Source organism: Heloderma suspectum, chromosome 2 (genome assembly GCF_057233095.1).
Source record: "Heloderma suspectum isolate Gila_16-S chromosome 2, 16-S_ref, whole genome shotgun sequence".
NCBI lineage: Eukaryota > Metazoa > Chordata > Lepidosauria > Squamata > Helodermatidae > Heloderma > Heloderma suspectum.
Window position 1 is genome coordinate 221,338,319 of NC_139459.1, and position 22,752 is coordinate 221,361,070.

The 22,752-nt window shown below is 44.3% G+C and overlaps 1 protein-coding gene across 1 annotated transcript; it reads left to right on the forward strand.

The window, feature by feature from the left end:
• Positions 1–1,892: 1,892 nt before the first annotated feature.
• ZACN (zinc activated ion channel) lies at positions 1,893–20,909 on the forward strand. The gene is made up of 10 exons (XM_084838172.1): positions 1,893–1,959; positions 3,108–3,235; positions 4,307–4,467; positions 4,996–5,040; positions 5,774–5,880; positions 9,166–9,335; positions 12,263–12,387; positions 16,579–16,783; positions 19,025–19,219; positions 20,275–20,909. The coding sequence occupies exons 3-10, from the start codon at positions 4,312–4,314 to the stop codon at positions 20,472–20,474; spliced, it is 1,203 nt and encodes a 400-aa protein (XP_084694298.1). The 5' UTR covers positions 1,893–1,959; positions 3,108–3,235; positions 4,307–4,311; the 3' UTR covers positions 20,475–20,909.
• Positions 20,910–22,752: the final 1,843 nt, after the last annotated feature.

The window sequence follows — 22,752 nt, forward strand, 5'->3', positions numbered from 1 at the left end:
CCCACAGTGGCTCACAAGATGAGAACAGCAATACAAGAACAGGAATACATATATCAAAGCATCATTACAATAGAAACTCTCATACCAGTTTATCTCAAGGCATAATATAGCAATCCAAATAAATGGTTCATTTCAATAACATTACAACATTTTGAATTCATGACAAAATAGGCAGTATCAATCATCCACACACAAGATCTGTTGATATTTCTCATGAGTCTTGTAAAATACTCAAGCCAGAAGCGGACACTTTGTGGGGAGGGGGGCATTCTTTTTGCTCAGCCTGCATGCCCTTAATGCCCTTCTACCAACTGATGATAGTCTCATAAAAGAGATAACCTTGCCTTTGTGCAACTGCTAAACAATTAGGAGGGCATAAAATGAGAGTCCTAAAAGTGAGAAATATGACAGCATCACAGGATGTTTACGAGTGCTCTTTGTTGATTGGGCACAGCTAGATAATGGCCGTCTTCAGCAACTACCGAAATCCATTTTCTCCAAGAGCTCTCCATTTATTCTGCAATGTACTGTCTCCTCACACAGTATGGAAAGCAGCAGAATAGTCTGCTAATTATTTCCCATTGGCGCTGGGCCTTCCGTCCGTGATACAACCCTGCACCTTTGGCTTTTGCTCTGCATCAAGCTGTTCCTCGTTTATTAGCTAGTACTGGGTTTGAACAAAACCTTTTGCAAAACAATTTCTCAGTGCTTGGGTTTGGCTATTGCAAAACCAGTGTTGTGTAGATTTGCATTGTGCTGTAGCGCTAGAGTAACATCCTGCCTGACAGAGCAATCCTATGCCTGTTTACTCAGAACTGTTCAGTCGTGTGCAATGGAGTCTTCTTCCCAGGGACGTGTGCCCAGCTTTGCAGCCTTGGTGACTGAGCTGTGAATCAGAAAGATCCCTGGTTCACATCTTGCCTCTGCCATGAACTTGCTAAGCAGACTTAAGCAAGTCACTGTCCCAGCCTCAGTCCTCCTATCTGCAGTGTAGAGATAATAATACTAACCTACCTTGGATGGTTGTAAGGGGCAGAATAAGATACCCCATTTGTTATCTAAAGCGCTATATAAATGCTAAGTATTATCAGAGCAATGGTGTGAGGGAGGGGAGAAGGGATCTGAATTAAGCCATCCCGGGTAGGTAGCCATCTATGCTAAGCCTCTTCTCTCTCACTAACATGTTCTCACACACCTGAGTTTTGAAACTGGATCTTCCATAGAATCATAGAACTGTAAGAGTTGGAAGGGGCCATTTAGGTCTTTGAGTCCAACCCCCTGCTCCACGCAGGAGTCCAGTTCAAAGCATCCCTGAGAGATGGCTGTCCAGTCTGTACTTGAATAGCTCCAGCAACAGAGACCAAGAATTCCCTAGGCAGTTGGTTCTATTATTTGTGAGGAAGTTTTTCCTGATGTTCAACTGAAATCTGCCTTCCAGTAACTTAAGCCCATTATTTTGTGTCCTACAGACTTGGATAATAGAGAACAGGCTTTGGCCTTCTTCTGTGTGATAACCCTTTTAAGTACTTGAAAAGTGCTATCACATTCCTCCTCAGTGGTGAGATAAGACTTACAACTTCCCTCAAGTAACATACTGTGCCTCCTAAAGCAGGACCAAGAACCTAAGACAATCTCCTGCTCAAACAAGGTTGTTTTGTCCAACACATCCCCAGGCACCAACTGCACAGTTGCCAACTATGCAGGTGCCAACTGCGGTTTGGTCACTGGCACTGCTTATTGCCCCTTTTTTTGAGACAAGCAAGAATAGCAGCAGCCCTTATGGCAGGCAGTTCCTAAGCTCTGGAATTGAGGGGCCATAGCTCAGTGGTAGAGCACTTGCTTTGTATGCAGGAAGTCCCAGGTTCGATCCCCAGCTTCTCCAGGCAGAGTTAGGAAAGAGTTGTTCATTTTCAGTTAGTGTCAACAGTACTGGGCTAGATGGACCAGCAGTCTGACGCGGTATAAGGCAGCTTCCCATGACATGCGGAAATCCACATCTTTGCTGGGTTTTTTTTTTTTTTTAAGCCAGCATTTGGTAGACTTTTTCTTTTGTTCTATGAACAAATTTTGTATTGTGCTGTTTTTTAATTGTTATTGTTTTGTTCTATAATGGTTTTACGTTTGCATGATTTCTTCACCACCTTGGGTTTTTGCAAACTGGGTTGTAAATCTTTTAAATAAAAAACAAACATGTGTCTATTTTAATTACACATAGTTTCACACTCACTAGAATTGCTCCACTTTTTCTAAACATTTTAAAGCTGTTCTAAATCAGAACAGGTCCTTGTAGCCAACTGAGTCAATGTTTAACCCTTCACTGGCTGGAAATAACCACTGAGATGTAAACTGTACTTTATTTCCCCCAAAGTAGCTGGTGTCTGAAGCCGGGTACGGGGAGCACCATCTAAACAAACAATGAATGAGGTGTTGGCTTGTTTGATTAGTGATGCAGAGAATTCAGACTATAGTTTCCTTTATGATAATTTGCCCTTTAAACAAACTCTCTCTCTCTCTCTCTCTCTCTCTCTCTCTCTCTCACACACACACACACACACACACACATTATTGTGTATTTAATAATGGGCTGTTATTGTTGGGAAGGCAATGAAAGCCCAGGAAGTTAACTTTCAAGGGACAGCTGTTGGGTAAAAAGATAACCACGGTGTACTGTTTGGTTATATGCAAATGACTGTGAAGCATGGGGGATGACATTACTGTAACCAGACTATATAGAAAACATGTTCTGCAACTCTTGGGTCCTTCCTTACCTCATGCTGTGCCTGATCCAAATACAGTGGCATCTTCTGCAGGTAGGGCAGATCACGGCATGTTGATAGCAGCTTCCCTGGGTGGCCCTATTGCCTGGTAGAGTCTGTGGCTGCAAAGCATTTATAGAATGGAGCAGCTTTTGCTGAACTATATGCCTGTGGTTAAGCCTCAAGTCTGAGCTTCAGTTAGGCCCTATCAAAAATGTAATTGTTTTTATGTTATATTTTAATTAAGATTTTGTTTTTTAATGTGGATTTTATTGTTAGCCTCCTTGAGTATCATTTTTTGGTAGAAAGGCAGGATATACATAAAATAAATAGGACCTTCTTACCTTCAAGGGACAGGGTGGATCAGAGAATAGCTGGAGTTTTCTCCCTTGCCCACTTCACATGCTATTTCCAAGAGCTGCATATTTCTGGATGATGTAGGAAGAAAGTACTTGATCAGTATTCTCCCATTTACTGAGGTGAGATCTATGGAGCACAGAGTAATTTTTTCCCCCTGTGTGGGGATGTACCGTATAATATACTCTTGCCCAGGAGATCCAGCAGGAGATATATTCAGCTTCTTGGCTGGCAAGCCTATTTCTTAGCATTCGTGATGACTTGTTAAATGATTTTCTGTCTTTTGTGCTTCTTTGGATACTTTACTATACTAATGTTTTAAGGTTTTAGATGTTTTGTTGTTTTTTTATTCATTGTTATACTTTATTATTTAGTATTTTCTAAGTTGCTTTGAATGTTATTTCATATACAAGGCAAGCAACTATCAAACTTCACAGCAATAAATTACGAAGAAGGGAATGAAGTATAATGTCAAGCTGTGCGGTTAGAGAGTTCTTCTGACGTTCCAGTACCGACTTTACCTCAGCACCTTGAATTGAATTATATTAAGGCCTGTTCTCCTGCCTTCATGTTGCAGGGCCTAACAAAAAAAAAAAAAAATGAACTTGATGAGAACCTGTCTGAACTTCCTCCTCTTGTTTGTAGGTAGGATGAATCTCCCCTTTACCTTGAAGACATATACAGTCTAATGGATGGGCGTCTGCTTTCCATTCAACTAGTCTAACTATAGAGCCATTTTTAATAATTAAAAGCACAATCCTATGCATGTTTAGACAGAAATGGCTGTGTGGGGAATGCTGGGAGTTGTAGGACTTTTTTTCTGTCTAGACATGCATAGGATTGTGCCCTAAGTTGTTTAGATATTTTAGTTGTTAAAAATGTTAGTCACAGAAAGACTAAATATGAATGTGAAAAGCTTAGCTCTTGAAAAGGACAACAAAAAAGACAACTGGGGTTAGGGTACGGCTTGACCTATAGGCAAGTTAAAAAGAACTGTGGAGAAAGCAAATAGCCCCAGTATAGGAAAACCGTTACTCCTATCTTAGAACTGGGAGTGTAATATTGATTAAACTTATAATTGATGCAAATATCCTCCACATTTACAGCTCAAACATATCAATATTTGGTTTGAGCTGGAGAATATTGTGAAAGCGATTTGCCCTGAAATGGGGTATTCTGTGTTTTGCTTTTAGCAGCCATGCCTCAGACAACTTGGCAAAATTCCTCCACATCTTTGGGAAAGAAGCTTTTAGAATCACTGCTGGATACATACACCCTGTACCAGATGCCCAGAAATGGGACCAATCCCCTTCTGGTGAATATCACAGTGGTGATGTCCAATGTGCTAAATGTGGTATGTATGATAGCTTTTAAACACATACAAACTGCCATTCTGCCCCAAAGCAAGGACTATGCTCAAAAATATAGCAAGCAAATAAATAAATAAATAAATAAATAAAGCCAAGATGAAACTGAGTTTCGATTGCTCCCAGGTTCTGCTATGGAAAGAATTAGGGGACCAGAGCTGTGTTGACCTATATTTTTAGTTTATTATTATGGTTGGTGTTTTCAATTATGTATAAATTCTGTAATTTTATTATGTTGTGTACCATCCTGGGCTCCATTGAGAGGAAGGGTGGTTTATAAATAAAATAAATAATAACAACGTAGCAACAACAGGGCTTCTTAGCCTATATAAAAAGGATGGGTTTGGTGGGGGGACCGTCTGCCTTGAGATTTCTTGTATGCTATTGTATGAATTTTACAATGTGGATTTTTATAAAGGAATAAATTGTGTATGCATGCGCGTGTGTGCACGCCCGTGCATGAGAGAACGAATAAAGCTTGGAAGGAAAAGTGATCTTGAATTATTTTTCCATAGGACATCTTGAAATACACTATCTCATCTGTCTTGGTCTTGCATCAGGTATTGCTTGGTCTTATCAGTTAACTGGGAAATAATAAGAGATGGAGGGGCTTTGAAGGAAGGGAGAGAGGCTCCATTGTCACAGTCAAATGCACAAATAATGTGTCTGTGCCCCCTACCCCCACCCTCTGGCTAGGTCAGTAATCTTTTTTTTTTTTTTTCAGACTCAGGACCCACATATAACCCCAACCTCCAACATGGGACCAGTTTCAATTTTTTAATAGACATGATCCTCTTCCTACTTACTGTCTCTCTCAAGGTAGATCTAGACTGCAAATGCACCGGTTTAATAGTAATTCCTTCTCCCTGGGGAATCCTGGAAACTGTAGTTAGGGTAGGAGTAAGAGCTCTCTAACGTCAATCTTAGCACTGTGAATTACTATTCCTAGGATATGTGGGGAGAAGCTATGACAGTGAAACATCTATAAACCTATAATAACCTCATTTTCTCCTTCTCCCCATCTTTCCCCACTTTTTTAAAAAATAAAATGTTGTAGTGCAGCTCACCTTGGGTCTGCCTGCAAACCAGTTGTTGATCTCAACCCACATGTTGAAGATCAATGGCATAGAGCATGGTGTAACAGCCGTGCTGAGCTTACTTTATCTGAGCCACTTAGCGGCTAACACAGCGTGGCCATATCCGTGAGATGGTTAGTTTCACTTAGACCTGAGCTTGGAAAGGGCTTGGGTGGGGAGAGACAAGAGTAATGCTTTCTTTTACTGAATTTCTCAGTCATGGTACAATCAAGGGCTGGTTTGGGATGACACAGAGTTCCCCTTCAGCACCATCACCGTGCCCTGGAGTTCAGTGTGGACTCCATCCCACACAGTTCAAGAAGCGTAAGTAGCACCGGAAAACATACACATAAAAGGTAAGGGAAAGAAACTGTTGGGCTGTTCTGAGGGTTTCCCTAGTGTCTGCCCCTGCAAAGGCATAGGGAATATGAAAAGAGCAGCTTATGCTGGACCAGACCAAAGGCTAGAGTGGCCAGCTGTCCTATGTTATAGAGGAGAGTCTTTTGTTTGAAGGTGTCCTCTCTTTGATGGTCTCCCCAATCAAAGTCTGGTTTAAAGTCAAAGAACCATGTGAAGGGAGAGCAGGGGCTTTGAAACTGCCCATCAAGAGTTAGCACCTGACAGCAGACTGAGCAGGCACACAGGTCACCTGGTCACAGTCTTCCCCCCCCCCATGGTGAGATGTATTGTATTTCTATTTAAATTGTAATTATTATTTCTCAATTTGTGGTTTGTACATATAAATTGGCATATGCAAAAGTTATACAAATTGCTGTCCTCTTTTTTGGTGATGTGTAAGTGGCTGCCCTACCAAAGGCCTGTCTTGTCCAGCACTCTTATCTCCAGCAGTAGCCTGGCAGATGGCCCCGGGAAGCTCACCTGCAGAGCAAGAGGGCCAAAGCCATCCCGAGACTTGCCTCCCCAGCAAGTCAGCAGAGGCATTGCTGCTTCTGAATATGGAATGTTCTGAATGTGCCCCCTTCCATAAATTTGCCTAATCCCTCCATAAAGCATCCATCTTCACCAAGGCAGGAAGCTGTATAGCTTTGTACATAGAGCAGCTGTCACACCATCTCTGTCTTGGCCCACGTACCCACTGACAAGAGTCTCATTCTCTGTGAACACAGAAGAGTGTAATAACATACTGAAAAACCGTAACCTAAACATAAATGCCTTGTCTGGATTCCACTCCTCCCCCTTTCACACTTTATGCTCTTACCATACTTAGAGAGAGGGAGAGATATTATCAAAGGTGAGTGAGGAGAAGCTGGTCTAAGTACTAGAAAGCTGACCATGCCATCCTTGTTCAGCCACACAGGTGTCAGGGATTCCAAGCCCTAGGCAACCGAGACTCCTGAATAAACTCTTTATTCAGCCAATAGCACCTCTTCTGAAGCAACTACAAAAGCTAGGAGCTGTCCTCTAGGCCTAATTAGCAAAATAAATCTTTTGGTAAGAGAGCTACTGAAGGCAGGGCAGTTGCCTTTCAGCTCAAAGGGATGGGTTTCCCGTCCTGCTCGGCTGGCTCTTTCTGGTCTCCTCCCTTCATGAAGGTCCCTCCTGGCCCAACTTCTGACAGGCAGCCAATCAGATGAGATCCTTCCCACCTTGTCCCAGCTCCAAACACTTAACTCTGTGGCAGGCTCTGGCATCTGTCAATCCCGATGTTCACCCTGCCCTCGACAGGGGCTGGGCTCCTATGGGCGTGGGGTGGGGAGATGGTCTCTGAGCCTGGCCCTCCTCCTCAAAAAGCCCCCGGGCACATTCTTCGCTGGTTCCTGGGGAGTCTTGGGGAATTTCCTCCACTACACCCTGTCTCTGCTGGGCTTCTTCTAGCTCCGTCTCCGAATATGAATCAGAGTCCAAACTCAAACCAGACTGCCTGGGCTCAATCCTGACACCAGGGCTGTATCCAATGTTAATCCTAACTAGAGTAGACCCATTGAAATAAATGGCGCTTCAGTTAGACCAGGGGTAGGCAACCTTTTCGTATTCACAGGCGCATTCGTAATTTTTCCCCCAGGTCTGGGGGTGCAGATGTAATTTTTGCCATTTTGGGGAGATTTCATCATCCTTTCCTCCTCTCACTACCTGTATTTCCTTTTCTCTTGCTCCTCTCCCTCGAGATTTCCTTCCCCCACCCACACTGGCCTCTTCTCCCATCTTCTTCTCTGCGACCCCCCCACTTCTCCTGTCTTCTCCTTTCTGCTGCCCCCCTCACCCATCCAACGCTTCTGCCACTACCACCCGAGTCAAAGTGTTTGGGGGCCCATTGCTCCCTCTGGGCTGTTGGGCCCTGGACTTGGCCTGGGGGGTCTAGTGCTGTCCGTGACCCTGTATTCACTTCCCCAGGTGACCAAAATGCTCACTTTTCAGAGGCAAAGGTGGAGGTGGGGGAGTGGACCTGCTCTCAGAAAAGGAAGCAGCAAAATTAAGATAGCTAATTGGAGCTATGCTTTTATCACTGCTAAAGGACCTATTAATTACCCAATAAATAGATACTTAATTGGAGCTAATTCGATTTCCGCAGCCTGCTACCTGTATGCCATCCCTTTTCCAGACATAGAATGGAAAAAAAGAGCCTGCTTATATGGGACACTTTTATTTTGAAGAAAAAGCAGCTGCAGGGGGCCCTGACATACTCCTGACCCAGATGGAGGGCCAAGTTGGTTTCCTGTCAAACGTCCACCCCAAATGCCACTTGCCTCCAAAGGAGCTGCAAACAGCTCCTCTGGGGGGAAATAGCAGCTGGGGGAGGTGGTGATTTTCAGCAGGAAACCTGTGTGGGGCTCTGATAGGGATCAGGAGCATGGCTAGCTTGGGGCCCCACAGCTGCGTTTAATTCAAAGTAAAGGATGGCATGGCAGTTTAAAGCACACCTTAAAAAAAAGAAAAAGCATCAACCACGTAATATGTAGTTTGGCCCTTAGACCCAAACTAGGTGTGATGTCAACAGACCCATGGCGGACCCAAACATCAGTGTGCCCCAATCATCTCTAATGTGGAGGTACACGTTAAAGTGGCAAAGGGCGCCCATCATGGCACCCCACCCCTAGCTTAAAGCATGATCAGGACTAACCTGTATTTGAAGTCACAGGTCTGCTGCAGTTGAGTATTAGTGAACTGTAAGACTCTGTATTCGAGACAGTTTTATACAGTGTTCAGTTCTCCACTTCATTTGCAAAGCCTGATTGGATTCAAGTGTGAAACAGCAGTATTGTGGGGTCTTCAAAATGTTCTTACTGTCCTCGCTTCTGAGTATGTGGTTTATGAAGCATGAAATTGTCCCTTGGAGCCTCCAGCAATTGGATGGCACACATGCATGGCGCAGTTGCAAGCAATTACGGTCACCCTTCCTTTGTCCCTATTGCTAAGGGAGAGTGCAGGTAGTCTTCCTAGTAGATGCCCCATCAGATGCCAGAGCAGCATCAGCAAACAACAGAGGTCTGAGGACCCTCCTTGGTAAAGAGCTTCCAAGGGCCTTGAGAAGGAAGTACAAGCACCTTCTCTGGCCTGATAACTCCATGGTGAGGTTTCAAAATTGCAGAGAAGAGTATAACGTTGCGACAAGCAACACTCTTCTCTCACACCACCTTTCTCCTACTGAAGGTTTGACGTTCAATGGCAGACTGAATCACCTTATGTGGTGCTGTACAGTGATGGGAAAGCAGAGTTTCAGCTCCCTCTGCGCATTGACAGCAACTGCAACTTTGATCTCTTTTACTATCCTCGTGATAGCACCGACTGCATTTTGAGCTTCTTCTCTCTGGCCAACAAAGGTAGGCAAGATGTCTGCATATACAGGACAATGCAAGGAAGCTAGTTCTCATGCACAGAACAGCACTCTGTTCAAGTCCCGCAAGCCAAACTCTCGAAGTGTCCCTTCTTAGATACATTTTGGATACTGGTACAGGTCCAAGGTCCTTCGGAGGTCTTTCACTTTATTCCTGCTGCCACTGCACACAGTACCAGTTTGGGCTTACAACAGGCGTGGGGAACATGTGGCCCTCCAGATTTTGTTAGACTGCAACTCCCATCAGTCCCAAGCAGCATAGCCAATGGTGAAGGATGTGGGAGTTGCGACAACATCTGCAGGGCCACGCAGTCTCCATCCCAGGCTAACAAGGGTTACGCTTGTTTGCTGGGCTGAATTCAAGTTGGCTGGTGGTGAAGGCATGAAGGAAGTGCACGAGCTGACAGCACTGACAGACTTTGTCACACACTGGCTGCTAATATGGACAACTGCCAAGTGGTTTACACATAAAGTTTATCCATTGCCCAGGCAATGTGCATATCTCTCAAGTGAAGAATACGCACATTGACCAGCCACTGTTCATCATTCGCAGCTGACATTGTTGGCTTGTGTACATTCTTTAGCATCGCTTGGAAGGACTGCCTGTCAGTTGGGCTATGTACAAAATGTCCTTCTCATGCTGTCAGTTTATGCACATTCTCCACAACTTACAGATTTGGGCACGGGAGAACCACCATTTAGAATGCAAATGGAGCCTTTCAAGCCGTAGGCTTCGCAACCTGCTCAGGGTCATCTCTATGTTGGCGCTTATGCTGGCAGCAGCAAGTTAGACCAAGAAGTTGCTACCAGCATTTGGGAAGACCAGACAGGTTGCTAAGTTACAGTGGCCACAAACCTGAGTTCCCTGGAAGAAAGTAGCAACATTGCTGCTACTACAACCTGCGGAATCACTTCCTCACCCCCAAATCCCAGCTCCTCCCTCCATAGCCCTTGTCCTTCTAGTCAGCCTGCGGAATGGCCCTTAACAGGTGCTGGTTCACATATTTAGTTTGAAGTTCCCACACAGCACTTATGTCACCTCTTTTTAATTTAGAAAGGTTTTGTTTGAAATTGCCAGTTACCAAGTAAAAAACACACACATCCCATATGAGAATTTTCACAGCCTCTGATAGAAATGTATGAAGTTAGGCCTAAGAAAAGTATACGTTAGGGATGGCTTGGATTTAAGGCATTCTGTCATGGAAAAGAGCTGGGCCCAATCTATATGGAAACGGAATGAGAAGCACTTTCTGGTTCTATCTGGATTTTCATGAAATCGCTTTGGTCTGTCAGGTGCACATGAAGCAAGAAAAGCAGAGCCCTTGTCCTTATACACTACCTAAAAACCTGCTTTCATGGGTCATGCAGCACTTGAAACCCCCATACTTCAGGATTGGGTGGGTGGAGTAGAACTGAATATCATCAACCCCATAAGTGCTGCTCTGCAAATGAGAGAAGCTTGTTCCCTACCCCTGTCCGTGGTCCCCTGCACAGGAAGTTTACTGGAAGCATTGAATTAAGCTCCTGTAGTTTACTCCGATTGAGCCTCATGTGGCGCAGAGTGGTAGGTGGCAGTGTTGCAACCAAAACTCTCCCCACGACCTGAGATCGATCCCAGCGGAAGCTGGGTCCCAGGTAGCCGACTCAGGTCAACTCAGTCCTCCATCCTTCCGAGGTCGGTAAAATGAGTACCCAGCTTGCTGGGGGGAAAGGTAGTCACGACTGGGGCAGGCAGTGGCAAACCACCCCGCTATAGTCTGCCACGAAAACGCCAGCACAAGCGGCGTCCCTCTAGGGGTCAGTAATGACCTGGTGCTTGCACAGGAGGAATCTTTCCTATCTTTCCAGTTTACTCCACACCTCTCCTCTCTCATCCAACATAGGAATATTGTGAAAGATTAAAAGACATGGTGCTATTGTGAATGGGAAAAACAGGCTATATAATCTGAATGGGTGAAGCAGCTACTGCGCTACTGTGAATACTTGAAACAGCACTACTGCACTATTATGAATGGGTAAAACAGGCTACATACTATGACTGGGTAAACAGCTACTGCAGTACTGTCAGTGCTTGAAACTGCACTATTGTGAATGGGAAAAACAGGCTACACAATCTGAATGGGTAAAGCAGCTGCTTCACTTTTCTGAATGATAGAAACAGTGCCACTGAACTATTATGAATGGGAAAAACAGGCAAAGTATTGTGAAAGGGTAAAGCAGCTACTGCGCTATTCTGAATTATTGAAACTGCTACTGCATTATTATGAATGGGAAAAACAGGATATATATAATCTAAATGGGTGAAGCAGCTACTGCGCTATGTGAATGGGTAAAGCGGCTTACAGATTTGTGAATATACATATTGTGAATGGGAAAACAGTACTACTGCGATAGGATGAAGTGGCGCGAAGTAGTGCTAAGTGGGAAAGAAAGCTTGTGTCCAAAAGTGCCCTACTGCGAATGGAGAAAAAGAGGGAAGGGGGCGAAGGGGGGGAAGGGGTGGCCCCACCCCTTGGCCATGTCACTGACAGGTCACAGCCAGGTCACAGAGGCATGCCCAGATTTAATATGAGGGGAAGGGGCACACTGCAGCGGAACCGCATGGGAGCCGCATTTAAGAGGAAAAGATGCACGAAAAGGACTTTTCCAGAGGGAAGCTGCCAGGTTGCTGTGCATTGGCGACAGCGTCATCTGTTGCAAACAACCCTTATGTGCTCTCACGCTGCACTAAATCGACTGTGTAGATGAGGCCCTGGTCTCTCAACACTTCAATGGCTCTTCAGTCTCTTTTCAGCTTAGCAACAATTTCTTCCATTGGAGCGTGGGTAGCTAATTAATAACACTCCTAAAAGGTCTCTTTTGCTGAAATGTCCCAAGAATGTGTCTTAATTTTTTTTTAATGACTCTTTCAAGTCAGTGAGCTGGAATTCAAGGTCTCCGTTGTAAATGAAATTCTGAATGTAAAGCGTGAATATCTCGTCATGGGTGTAAACATCACAAGCCAAAGGAATAGCCCACAGCCTTGCTTCATAGTGATGGTAAGGAGATGACTTGGACTATAATTCAGGCAAGTGCATGAATGGTTTCTTTGCTGGGTCCTGTCCTCCCAGCTGATTGGTTGTGGGTGGCAGTTTCACAACATATGCTTCAACCCTGTTGAACTGGAAATGATAAAGTGAATGTCTGGTGGGTCATATAAAATACTATGGGGTTGCTTAGCCAGAGCAAAAGGAATTTAAAAAAAAGTATTTAAAAGGTTTATAAGGTGCCTTTTAGGGTAAACCCTCCCAAAGCAGCACATAACAAAATTTAAAAGTAAAACACATAACAAAACTATAATAATCAAAACTAATTGTTAAAACCAGACATTGCCAGATGCACAGTAGCCCCAGTAGAATCATATACTTATAAGTCAAGGTAAATGGGAGGTTTTAGGACCTGCTGGAAGGCCTATAATGATGTGGTCTGGTGGACATCAATTGGAAAAGACTTCCACAATTAGGGGCCACTACCAAGAAGGCCCTTCCCCTCATGGCCACCAGCCTAATTGCTCTTAACAGGCGAGCACAATGTTGGCCTCAGAGTAGGCTGGTTGGTAGTGGTAAAGATAGCCCTTTAACCTGGACCCAAACTGTTTAGGGCTTTAAAGGCTAATACCAGCACTTTAAATTGGACCCAAAAACACACTGGCAAACCGTGCCATTGGTACAATACATGTGTCGTATGACCTGAGCTCCTAGCACCTACTAAGAACAGAAGGATCCAGCCAAGCTGGATCAGACCAAGGCCTATCTAGTCCAATGTGCTATTCCCACAGTGGCCAACCAGATGTCCATGGGAAGCCTGCAAGCAGGAGTACAACAGCACCCTCCTCTCATGTTCCCCAGCAACTGGCATACAGAGACATACCAATACTTGAGTAGCTGCATTTTGTGCCAGCTGTCATTTTCAAAAAGTCTTTGAAGACAAGCCTGCGTAGAAGAGATTATAGATTGCCACTACAGCAGGGGTGGGAAATATGTGGCCCTCCAGATATTTTTGTCTACAACTCTCATCAGCCCTAGCCAGAACAGCCAGTGGTGAGGGCTGGTGGTAGTAGTAGGCCAAAACATCTGGAGGGCCCATCCCTGTACTAAAGCATGGATAACTGAAAGAAGGCCCATCTTCTCCAGAGAGCGTCATGGTTGACATACAAGCTTAAGCTGGTAAAAAACATACCTGGCTGCCACCACCAACTGAACTTCCCCAGTTAGTGCCAAGTCCAGGAGAACTCCCAAACTGTACAACCCTGTCTAGGACCACCTGCAAGCCTCCATCCAGAGTAGTTGGTTTCCTTACATACAGTAGCTCCATCTTGTCTGGATTAAGTTTTAGCATGTTTGCTCTCATCCATTCCCAAGCTCATCCATTCCAAACATTGGTTCAAGAGGTCCACAGCCTCCCTGTCCCTGGGATGAGTAGATGGAAATGAAAGTTCTGATCCATGAAGATAACCTAGACTAAGCTCAAAGAGTTATCTTACAGTCACAGGAGGGACCCAGGGCTTATTCCTCAAAACGTGAGGTGTGCATCCACCTGTCCCACAAGGCAGGTTGCCCCGCTTCCTTCTCCTCCTCATGTACCTGCCCATCATGATAGTGTGGGCAAGGGAGAGGGCAAGTGAACCAGTGTAAGCTACTGAAAAGGGGCTCACCTACCCAAGGATCCAATGGCCTACTTGAGAAGGTTAACTTTATTTAAGGAACTTCTTTCTATTATTGTCATTGTCATACAAACTTGGCATTTGAGGGCTATCTAAGCACGTCACATACACCTTTGCCAGTACTTAGAATAATCTTGTATGGCAAGTCTATATTATTGTCCCTGTATTTGCAGATGTAAGGCTGAGGCTGAGAGGGTGTGGCTTACCTAAGGCTACCTGCTGCATTCATCACAGAGGGAAGACTTGAATCAGGACTTTGATTCCCATCTCTGTTTCTTAGCACTACACTGCATTATTTCCATTTTATCTATTCTGCCAGTTATATCTAGGGATGAGTTAAAACTAACCCCTGACATGGCAGTCCTGTTTGCAAGCAGTAAAAAAGTCCCCCCCCCCAACTTTTGGCAATTTTAGGGGGCTCTGAACAGAAACAAAGTTTTGGCCATCTTACTTAACTGACAGGAGCGTCTCTCTCCCTTGCCCACCAACTTGCCTGGGTGGTGTCTAGATGGTGGCTGCGACTATATTGGCAGTTGCGTTCCACCTGTGGCCTATCCAAATTGATTTCAGTGTGACAGAGGAAGCCTTGCCCTCACTCTGAATTTGCTACATCGGCCTTCAGTGATACTGTCACAATGCCAAATCTGATTGGCTATTTGATACTCTGGGCTTCTCCACACAGGGCTTTTATCCTGTGATTGAGACTGGTTACTCACAGAAGTCTGCAGGTCCTTTACATGACATCAACCTCCCGGGCATCTCCTGCACTAAATGACCTTTATCCCATTTTTTAAAAGATTGGAGATAATGAGCTATCAAATTACAGCATGTTGAGTTCTAGGAATGGCGGAGAATTCCGCTATGGATTTCAGTGAGGCCGAATGCACTGGCATTTGGCCCCCCGAAATCCATGGCGGAATGGCCTGCCACCCCCCCACCCCCCCACGGATCCCCCCCGGGATGAGACTTAGCTGGGACGGATGTTCCGGATGGCAGCAGCGGCTGGTCTTTCAACCAGCTGCTGCGGCCACCATTTGCAGTCTGGTCTTTTTTTTTTTTACTCAGATGTGATAGGCTACATAAACACTTACATAGACTATCACATCTGGGTAAAAAAAAAAACACCGGCGTACGCAAATGGTGGCGGCTATGGCGGCCACCATTTGCGTTCCTTATTTTTTGCCGTTTTAGTCAACGTAAATATTTAGGTAGACTATTATGGTGGAAAAAAAGGAGAACGCAAATAGCACAGTGGGCGCTATTTGCATTCCTTTTTTATTCGCTGTTTTAGCCTACGTAAATATTTATGTAGGCTAGAACGGAGAAAAATGAAGGAACGCAAATAGTGCCCACTATGCGATTTGCGTTCCCCTTTTTTTCGCCGTTTTATCTTACGTAAATATTTACGTAAGATAAATAGGCGAAAAATAGGGAACGCAAATGGCGGCCGCCATAGCCGCCGCCATTTGCGTACGCTGGGTTTTTTTTGGTGGGGGGGTTAGCCATGATAGGCTATGTAAATTCTTACAGAGCCTATCATAGCTGCCTGGCTGGATGCAAATGGCGGCCGCTACAGCGGCTGCCATTTGCATCCTCAGCAGCCCATCTGGGGCCAGAAATCCAGCTGTGGCCGGCCTTGGCTGGCTGCTCTGCGGCCTGGCTGCGGAGCGGAGCCGGCCATCAAGGATTCCGGGGGGGAGGACTGGATCGCCTCCCCCCCATCCCCCCCCACCGCGAAAGATTCCGCGAAAAGGTAAGTGGGTTTCGTACATCCCTATAATGAGTTCCCTTGTGAAAAGAGGAAATCCTGCAATAAGAGGAGCTAGACCACAGCACCATCTAGTGGCTGTATAATGAAACACATAGGATATGCAGATAACGGGGGGGGGGGAGGAGGAAGGGACGCATGTGTAAAGGGAGCCTTTCGTGATCCTGCGTTTAAAAAGGAAGCAGAAAGCTCTGGTAAAGTCGTGTGATTTTAGGCTGGTATACAAATGCTCTCAGTCACGTTCACATCATGATCAGCTGCAATCACGTTGCAAAGAAGAATGGCACTGAAGCAGCTTACCCAGAGGGGTAACAAATAGGAGGCGAACTGGTGTGCCAAAAAGTACACTATTGCAGCCTTTCTAGGGCCTCATTTTCATGACAAAAATGTTCATCTGTGACCATTCAGGGCAGGCCTGGGCATATGTCTGCTTTTAGTCAACTTTCTTTCTTTCTGTATTTATTGGAGTGAATGATCAGATTTGATCAGAATGATCAGAGAGAATGTTTATTCACTTGACTTGTGGAAATTATGTTTTAATTTTGTTCAACTTTCCTAATGTCACTTTAGACTTCTTTCTTTGATAATAGGGTGTCTTTCATGACAGTTAGCAAGTGCAAAAGCTTGTTTGTTTAATTTGGTATTCATTATAGGGAGACTGATGAAAGAAATACAATGTGTCCTACCAATGTCCAAGTGGAACCCATAGAGGCTCAAATACTCTTTCCTTTTACCATGAACTCTGGTATTTTTTTCCAGATAAATCTAGAAAACACAGGAATGCGAACCATCCTTTCTCTGATCGTGCCGAGTATTGCACTTGTACTAGCTGATCTCTGTGGCTTCCTTATCCCACTCCAGAACAGGCTGTCATACATGATCACCTTGTTACTTGCATACCTGGTGTTCCACTCCTCAGTGGTTGGCTCCCTACCAGGGTCATCTTCCTGCAGTCCTCTGCTCAGTAAGTCAATTATGCCAAAAAGCATCAAGCAGCAGAATCACATTGCAAACAGGGGGCTGCCACCTGTGTTGAGATTCCTCCCCAATACAACTATTCTCTGTAATAGTGGCAGCCAGTTATGTGGGGTGGAAAAACACATAATGGGATGGTTCACACATCGTGCTAAGCCACCCTGTGAATAAGCCACACTGGGTGAGTTGTTTGCGGAACCCATTGTATGCCCAACATACAATTGGGCTTACTGTGGCTTATTCTTCCCTTTCTTCCCCCCACCAGCCTGCTTCAGCATGTATCCCAGTGTCCTTTGCAGCAGAACCCATCTTGTCTCCTTGTCCTGGCCCCCTCCCTGCTCCAAGTACTACTCCTTTCATTCACCATCATTCCCCCCCTCCCCCAGTGCTTTGGGACTATACAAATGTGTTTGCTTTTTTTATTCTGTCCCTCAGAATTGCAGAAGTGTGTTCATAATTTTAAAATTATTATTATTTTGCCTGGTCTATCACAAGTGTGCAAGAGTGCACTTGCAGCTGTCTGGTATGTGTAGTCTTGCCTAGTCAATTTCCTTGTGTGTTTCAGCTGTCAAAAGGCACACCAAAGTAGAGTAGGGAACATACAAGGAAATTGACAAGGCGAGACTGCAGATAGGCTAATTTGCGCACGGTTGCCAAAGGCGGCGGGGGGGGGGGGAACAATACTAGTACTCTTGCTTCTAAGTGTTGAACTGGCACTTGTCAATGTCCTGCTCCCATTCAACACTCCCCCAAGTCTCCAGCAAGTCCAGAAAGGGGAAACATTGGCTCTTCCCCTTTTCGTGTCTCCTTGTCACAGGAGTTACTGCAGCTGTGCAAATTTCTCCTTTTACTGCCAAGCTTCTACATTTGCACCAAGTTCCCCTCCATTTACTTCCCAGCCTTTTAATTTGCGCAAATATTTCCTACAGTTAAAAAAAAACAAAAAAAAACTTGGGGGTGGCTGAATGGGACAGAGCAAATGGGCTGCCTGCACCAGCAGTAAATACCCCCCCCCCAGGGCCCATTCACTCCATCCCATGCAGCTGGCTTCTAAGGGTTTTTTTAAAAACTATCAGGGAAAAATGCAGTAACCGCAGCAGTAACTGCTCTGAAAAGGAGCCACAAAAAGTGGGGTGGGGGGAGCCAATATCTCTCCTTTCTGGACTTGCTGGAGATTTGGGGTAGTGGTGAATGGGAGCAGGATACTGACAAGTGTCAGGTCAACTCTTAAAAGTGAGATGACTACATTGCTAAGTGGGAGATATTGTGTTCCCCCCTCTTGGTGCACTTTTGCTTCCCCCCCCCTTTTTCGGTACTTCTCAATTATGCAAATGGGTTTCTCCTCTCCCTTAGTATTATTTCTTCCCTGACCCTTGGCAACTGTGCGCAAATTTGCCTATATGCAGTCTCACCATATGAGTTTCTTTGTATGTTTCCTGCTCCCCTTAGGTGCTCCCTTTGACTGCTGAAACATACAAGGAAATTGACCGATATGTGTAGTCTGGCCAGTCGGCCACACATACCTTCTCTTGCACACTTGTGATAAACCTGGGGGGGAAATGACAAACAAATTTGCGCAATTCTGGGGGACTGGAGAAAAAATGGTGGCAAACAAGTGACGATCCCTCCAAAGGGCCATTTGGGCATCAGTGGGGGGGCAGTCGCTGGCAAGGGAGGCTGTAAGCAGCACGGGCAAGACTGCGAAGAGCTGCAGGGTTTTTTGCTGTTCTTGCTGAGTGACTCTCTAGCCAATCCCGGCAGCCCATGATAAAATTGCTGTCCTGGGTTGGGATGTCACGACAACCCATCATGGTCTGAACAACCCATGGGTTGTTAGGGTGGCTTGTTCATGAAAATTAAGTCACCCCGCACAAAGCGTGCCAGGTTCAAACAACACGACAACCCATCATAGCTGGCTGCCCATTATGGGTTGTTGTGTCAAGTGAGCTCAGTCACTGTAATGCAGGGGTGCGGAACCCCCACCTGTGAGCCAAATCTGGCCCACCAGGGTTCCTGAGATGGCTCTGGCTGCTTCCCCTGGCCCCACCGCTTTCCCCAATGGCCAATCATTTGATGGTTCCCCAGCTTTGCAAGTTTTTCCTCATTGTAAAAGGTTGAAATGCCTTTCCTAAGGCTTAGTTACCGATAGTAATGGCTTTAAACTAAAATATACTAGTATTTTTGGCAACTGGTGAACAACAGTTAATTTCTTCCTTCTTCCAACCTCCAGGTTATTATTATACTGGTCTCCTGGTGTTACTATTCCTTAGTGCAATTGAGACCATATTGGTGACAAAGCTGGTTGCTGACAACATCGATCTCTGGCTGACCTGTAGATTTCGAGGGAAAAAGGCTAAAATTGCCATTACATTACCTAAAGACCAACGCTATCATCCAGAAGATACAAAAGATCCTGCAATGAGTGGTAAGTGAAGAGGAATGAATAAGCTAGAAGTGTGACATTTTGAAGCAAGGTGACTATTAAGACACTTTCAGTCTAGCGACACAAAATCCTGATGCAGAAAAGGCGATGGTCCACTTAAAGCTGTTTGGGAGGAAGGCAGTCTACTGTCAAATACTTTGTTAAAAACCTGAAGCCTTATCTTTTTTCTTTTTATGCTCACTCTGTTCTGGTGTTGCTGTTTTATTTTTAATGATGTGGTTTATGGTTTGAATGTAAGCCACAAGTCCTTGGCCCAAAGAGTGGGGTGACAACTATTTGTAATTAATTGTTAGCTGGACTACTCTCCTCACTCCAAACTTTGCCATAATACTGCGAAAGTGTTTCTGAATGTCAACAGAAGACAGATGTGGCCTGTGACAGTCCCAAATATACACCCTGTTCTTACCTTGAAGCCTGAAGATATGACAGCTCTCTTTTAATTATCTCCCCAAGCAAACTTCTACCCCAACAAAGAGGGGGAAAAAACACTTCAAGCAAGAGGACTCCTACATTCAGAATTTTTCAAGCCCATTCATTTCTGAATTCTGATTACAGGCACAATTTCTTTATTGCAGAATTTGGGCCCAAACATCAGTGCTTGAAAAAGGTTTTGAATCCACACTAAACAGAATTAAGAACATATTAACAAATACCTTAAAGTGGTTTGAACTCAGCTCATCAAATAGCACCTGTGTATTCTGTCAAGGTCACTCAATAATACAGGAATAAGCAACCTGATGCCTTCCAGTTGTTTTGGACTATAGCTCCATAAGCCCCAGCCAGTATGGCCAATGGGCATGGTTTATGAGAGCTGCAGTCCAAAACATCTGGAGAGCACCAAGATGCCTATTTCTGCAATAATATTTCAGATATACCTTTTGGTTGGATCTCAGATTCTATTTATTTGGTCTTCTGTGACTTATCACCCATGCATGTTTGTGTAAGAGATCATTTGAATTTCTGCTCAAATACTGTTCACCCTATAGAACCTACAAGCTTAGAATTCATTTGTTACATTTTCCTTCTTTACTCTGTAGACTGTGGGGCAAATGAAGAGTTATCACATCACAAGCAAGCTTCTGCGGCTTTGGACAGGCTCTTCTTCTTCATATACTTAGGACTGGTTGTTATATTTCATTTCCTGTTTGCAGCACTCTGGTTCTTTTGGAAATGTGCATCTGAGAAGCCTCCTGGAGAAGACCATTTAAAAGGAATCAAATGGGGACAAGGAGGATAATGGTTTGGTTTCATACTTGGCCATCATCCTCTGTTTGGCCATCCTCTATTAGCATAATTTGCTTTGATTTAAATATTTGTGGAAAATAGATTTTGTTCTCTAATGGCTCAGGACTAGTGCACATTACACAAATAACCACTCCTCCCGATTAATGCAGAGATCAATTGACCAGTTCCTATCTGAGAGCAAATGTTTTCCGGTGGGTGATTTACCCTAATCTTATTTTGCTGATTAGTGAAAATGGTTTCATTCTGTCAGGCATTCAGGGATTACAGGAGATATTGTTTTATGTCATTTTAGATTCTGTTCTATGGTATGGTTTTTCTATTGTGTGTGGGTTATGTTTTTATTTTAAATTGTAAATCATCTACGCATAATTTTCTATAGGAACAAAGTCTGTAACTATTGCACATAAATAAATGCTTTTGGCCATCACCTGTAGCTAACAGGGATTGATTCTGGACACCTCTGCCAGTGCTGTTATTTAACATTTTGGCTTTTATCTCTAGGAGCTGCATAAGCCTTGGGATCACAAGGGATGTAAGAGTTTAGGCTGAGGGCAAACTTTAGGGCCAAGACAACGGTCAGGGCTGATTAGATATTCAAGCATCCACCCCTTCATTCTTACATGCCATGGCAGGAACTTTTTAAACTAGAAGTATTTGTGTTTCAGAATTAGTCAAATCCTAGCCCTGCAGAACAGCAGCCAGGATTACTCTCTTCAAGGAGACTAAGTGCTATCCTATTCCCAACAAACTCAGCCAGCTTATACTCACTTGGTAATACTGGTCTCCCACCAGCAGCTGAAATTAAAATACAGGTACTGGAATATGTGCTCCTTTTCAGCCTTCGTGGCTCTCCAATTACAGTTTAACTTGTGTGTGTACTATTTCCCCTACCCATCCCTGATCTGCCTTTTCTAATAAAAGGGCAGTGTACACTAAAAGAAGAATAAAGAGTACAGGTGATGCCTTTAATTGATGCTCTGATAGAATAGCAAGAGGGATTAAGTGAACAATTTGATCTTAGCTCACCTGTCCAAAAGAAAACTGAGCAGCCATGACTCAGGAGCTAGCTAGAGCAAATACTGAGAGCAATGCAGAGGTACACAAAGATGAAAAACCAGGACTCTACCAAATCTGAGTTATCTGAAGAGAGAGGTAGAAACTTTGTTTCTCCTCAAGAAGGTTTCACAGGTTGTGCTTGAATAACTGTCCTAAACGTATAGGAAAACCAGACTGTTGCTAAAAGCCCCCCTGCTTTGGTGGCATTCATGCTCCTGATGCCATTTAGAGAAATCAATTGACTGGACTTTTTTTTTTCAAGAAACAGAGCATTATAATCCATCAGTTTAAAAAGAACAATCCAATAAAATTCCCATACCTGTAGCTTGCCATTTGAAGATGCATTACCATTTCCAGTAAAAACACTCAGCATCTACAGAAACTGCCTGTGGACCTTTCCAATCCTTCAGTGAATGCCATTAAAACAACCCTACAGTTAACAGTTATCTTGAATCTCCAGGCACTCAGGAGCAACTGCACTGCAAAGAAGATTGTGAAAAGAATACTCTTGAATCTCCCACTGATAAATTACTCTGTGGAGCAAAGAGCTGTAACTGAAGTAGAAAGCCATATACCAGCCTTTCCCAATGTGGTGCCCTCCAGAAATTTGGGACTACAACTCCCACATTCCTGACCACTAGCTGGGGATGATGGGAGTTGAAGTCCAAAACATCTGGAGGGCACCATATTGGGGAAGACTATATACTTCCCATGTAGTGATCCCAACAGAGATTATGATACAAATCACTACTACCCAGGTACCCTTGGATACATCTTAAGGCATGTCTCCATGGGACATTTTTCAGAGAATCAGACATGCTTTATGAGCACTCTATGGACTACATATACAGTATTCTGAGCCAAGCCCATACACAACCTTCACTTGTCTACAGGGAAAATGGAAATAAAAAAGGGACAGACCTGGGCTGTCGCATTAGCATGAATCAAGATACTATCAACACATAATTGTCTGACACAATATTAGATCTCCTTACATCAGGAAAGTTTCCAGGTGCTTTTGGATCAGTACTTAAATGCTGAACCAGGTATAGAAGTTCCTTTGCAAAAAAAAAAGGCCCTGTTATGAAATGGTATTTTAATGTTTATTTGCTTGATTCTAACATATATTTTCTCGTAGAGGCTGTGGCAAGTAGGGGGGAGGGGGAGTTAGAGTGCTCAGATTTAAATGGTGTCTCCTGATTGGCTGTTGCTTT

Bases quoted from the DNA above. Each gene is read 5' to 3' on its own strand.
- ZACN (XM_084838172.1), top strand. From the start codon at position 4,312: ATGCCTCAGACAACTTGGCAAAATTCCTCCACATCTTTGGGAAAGAAG. The intron at 5,041-5,773 runs GTATTGCTTGGT...TGAATTTCTCAG, and splicing joins CTGTCTTGGTCTTGCATCAG to TCATGGTACAATCAAGGGCT. The intron at 9,336-12,262 runs GTAGGCAAGATG...GACTCTTTCAAG, and splicing joins CTTCTCTCTGGCCAACAAAG to TCAGTGAGCTGGAATTCAAG.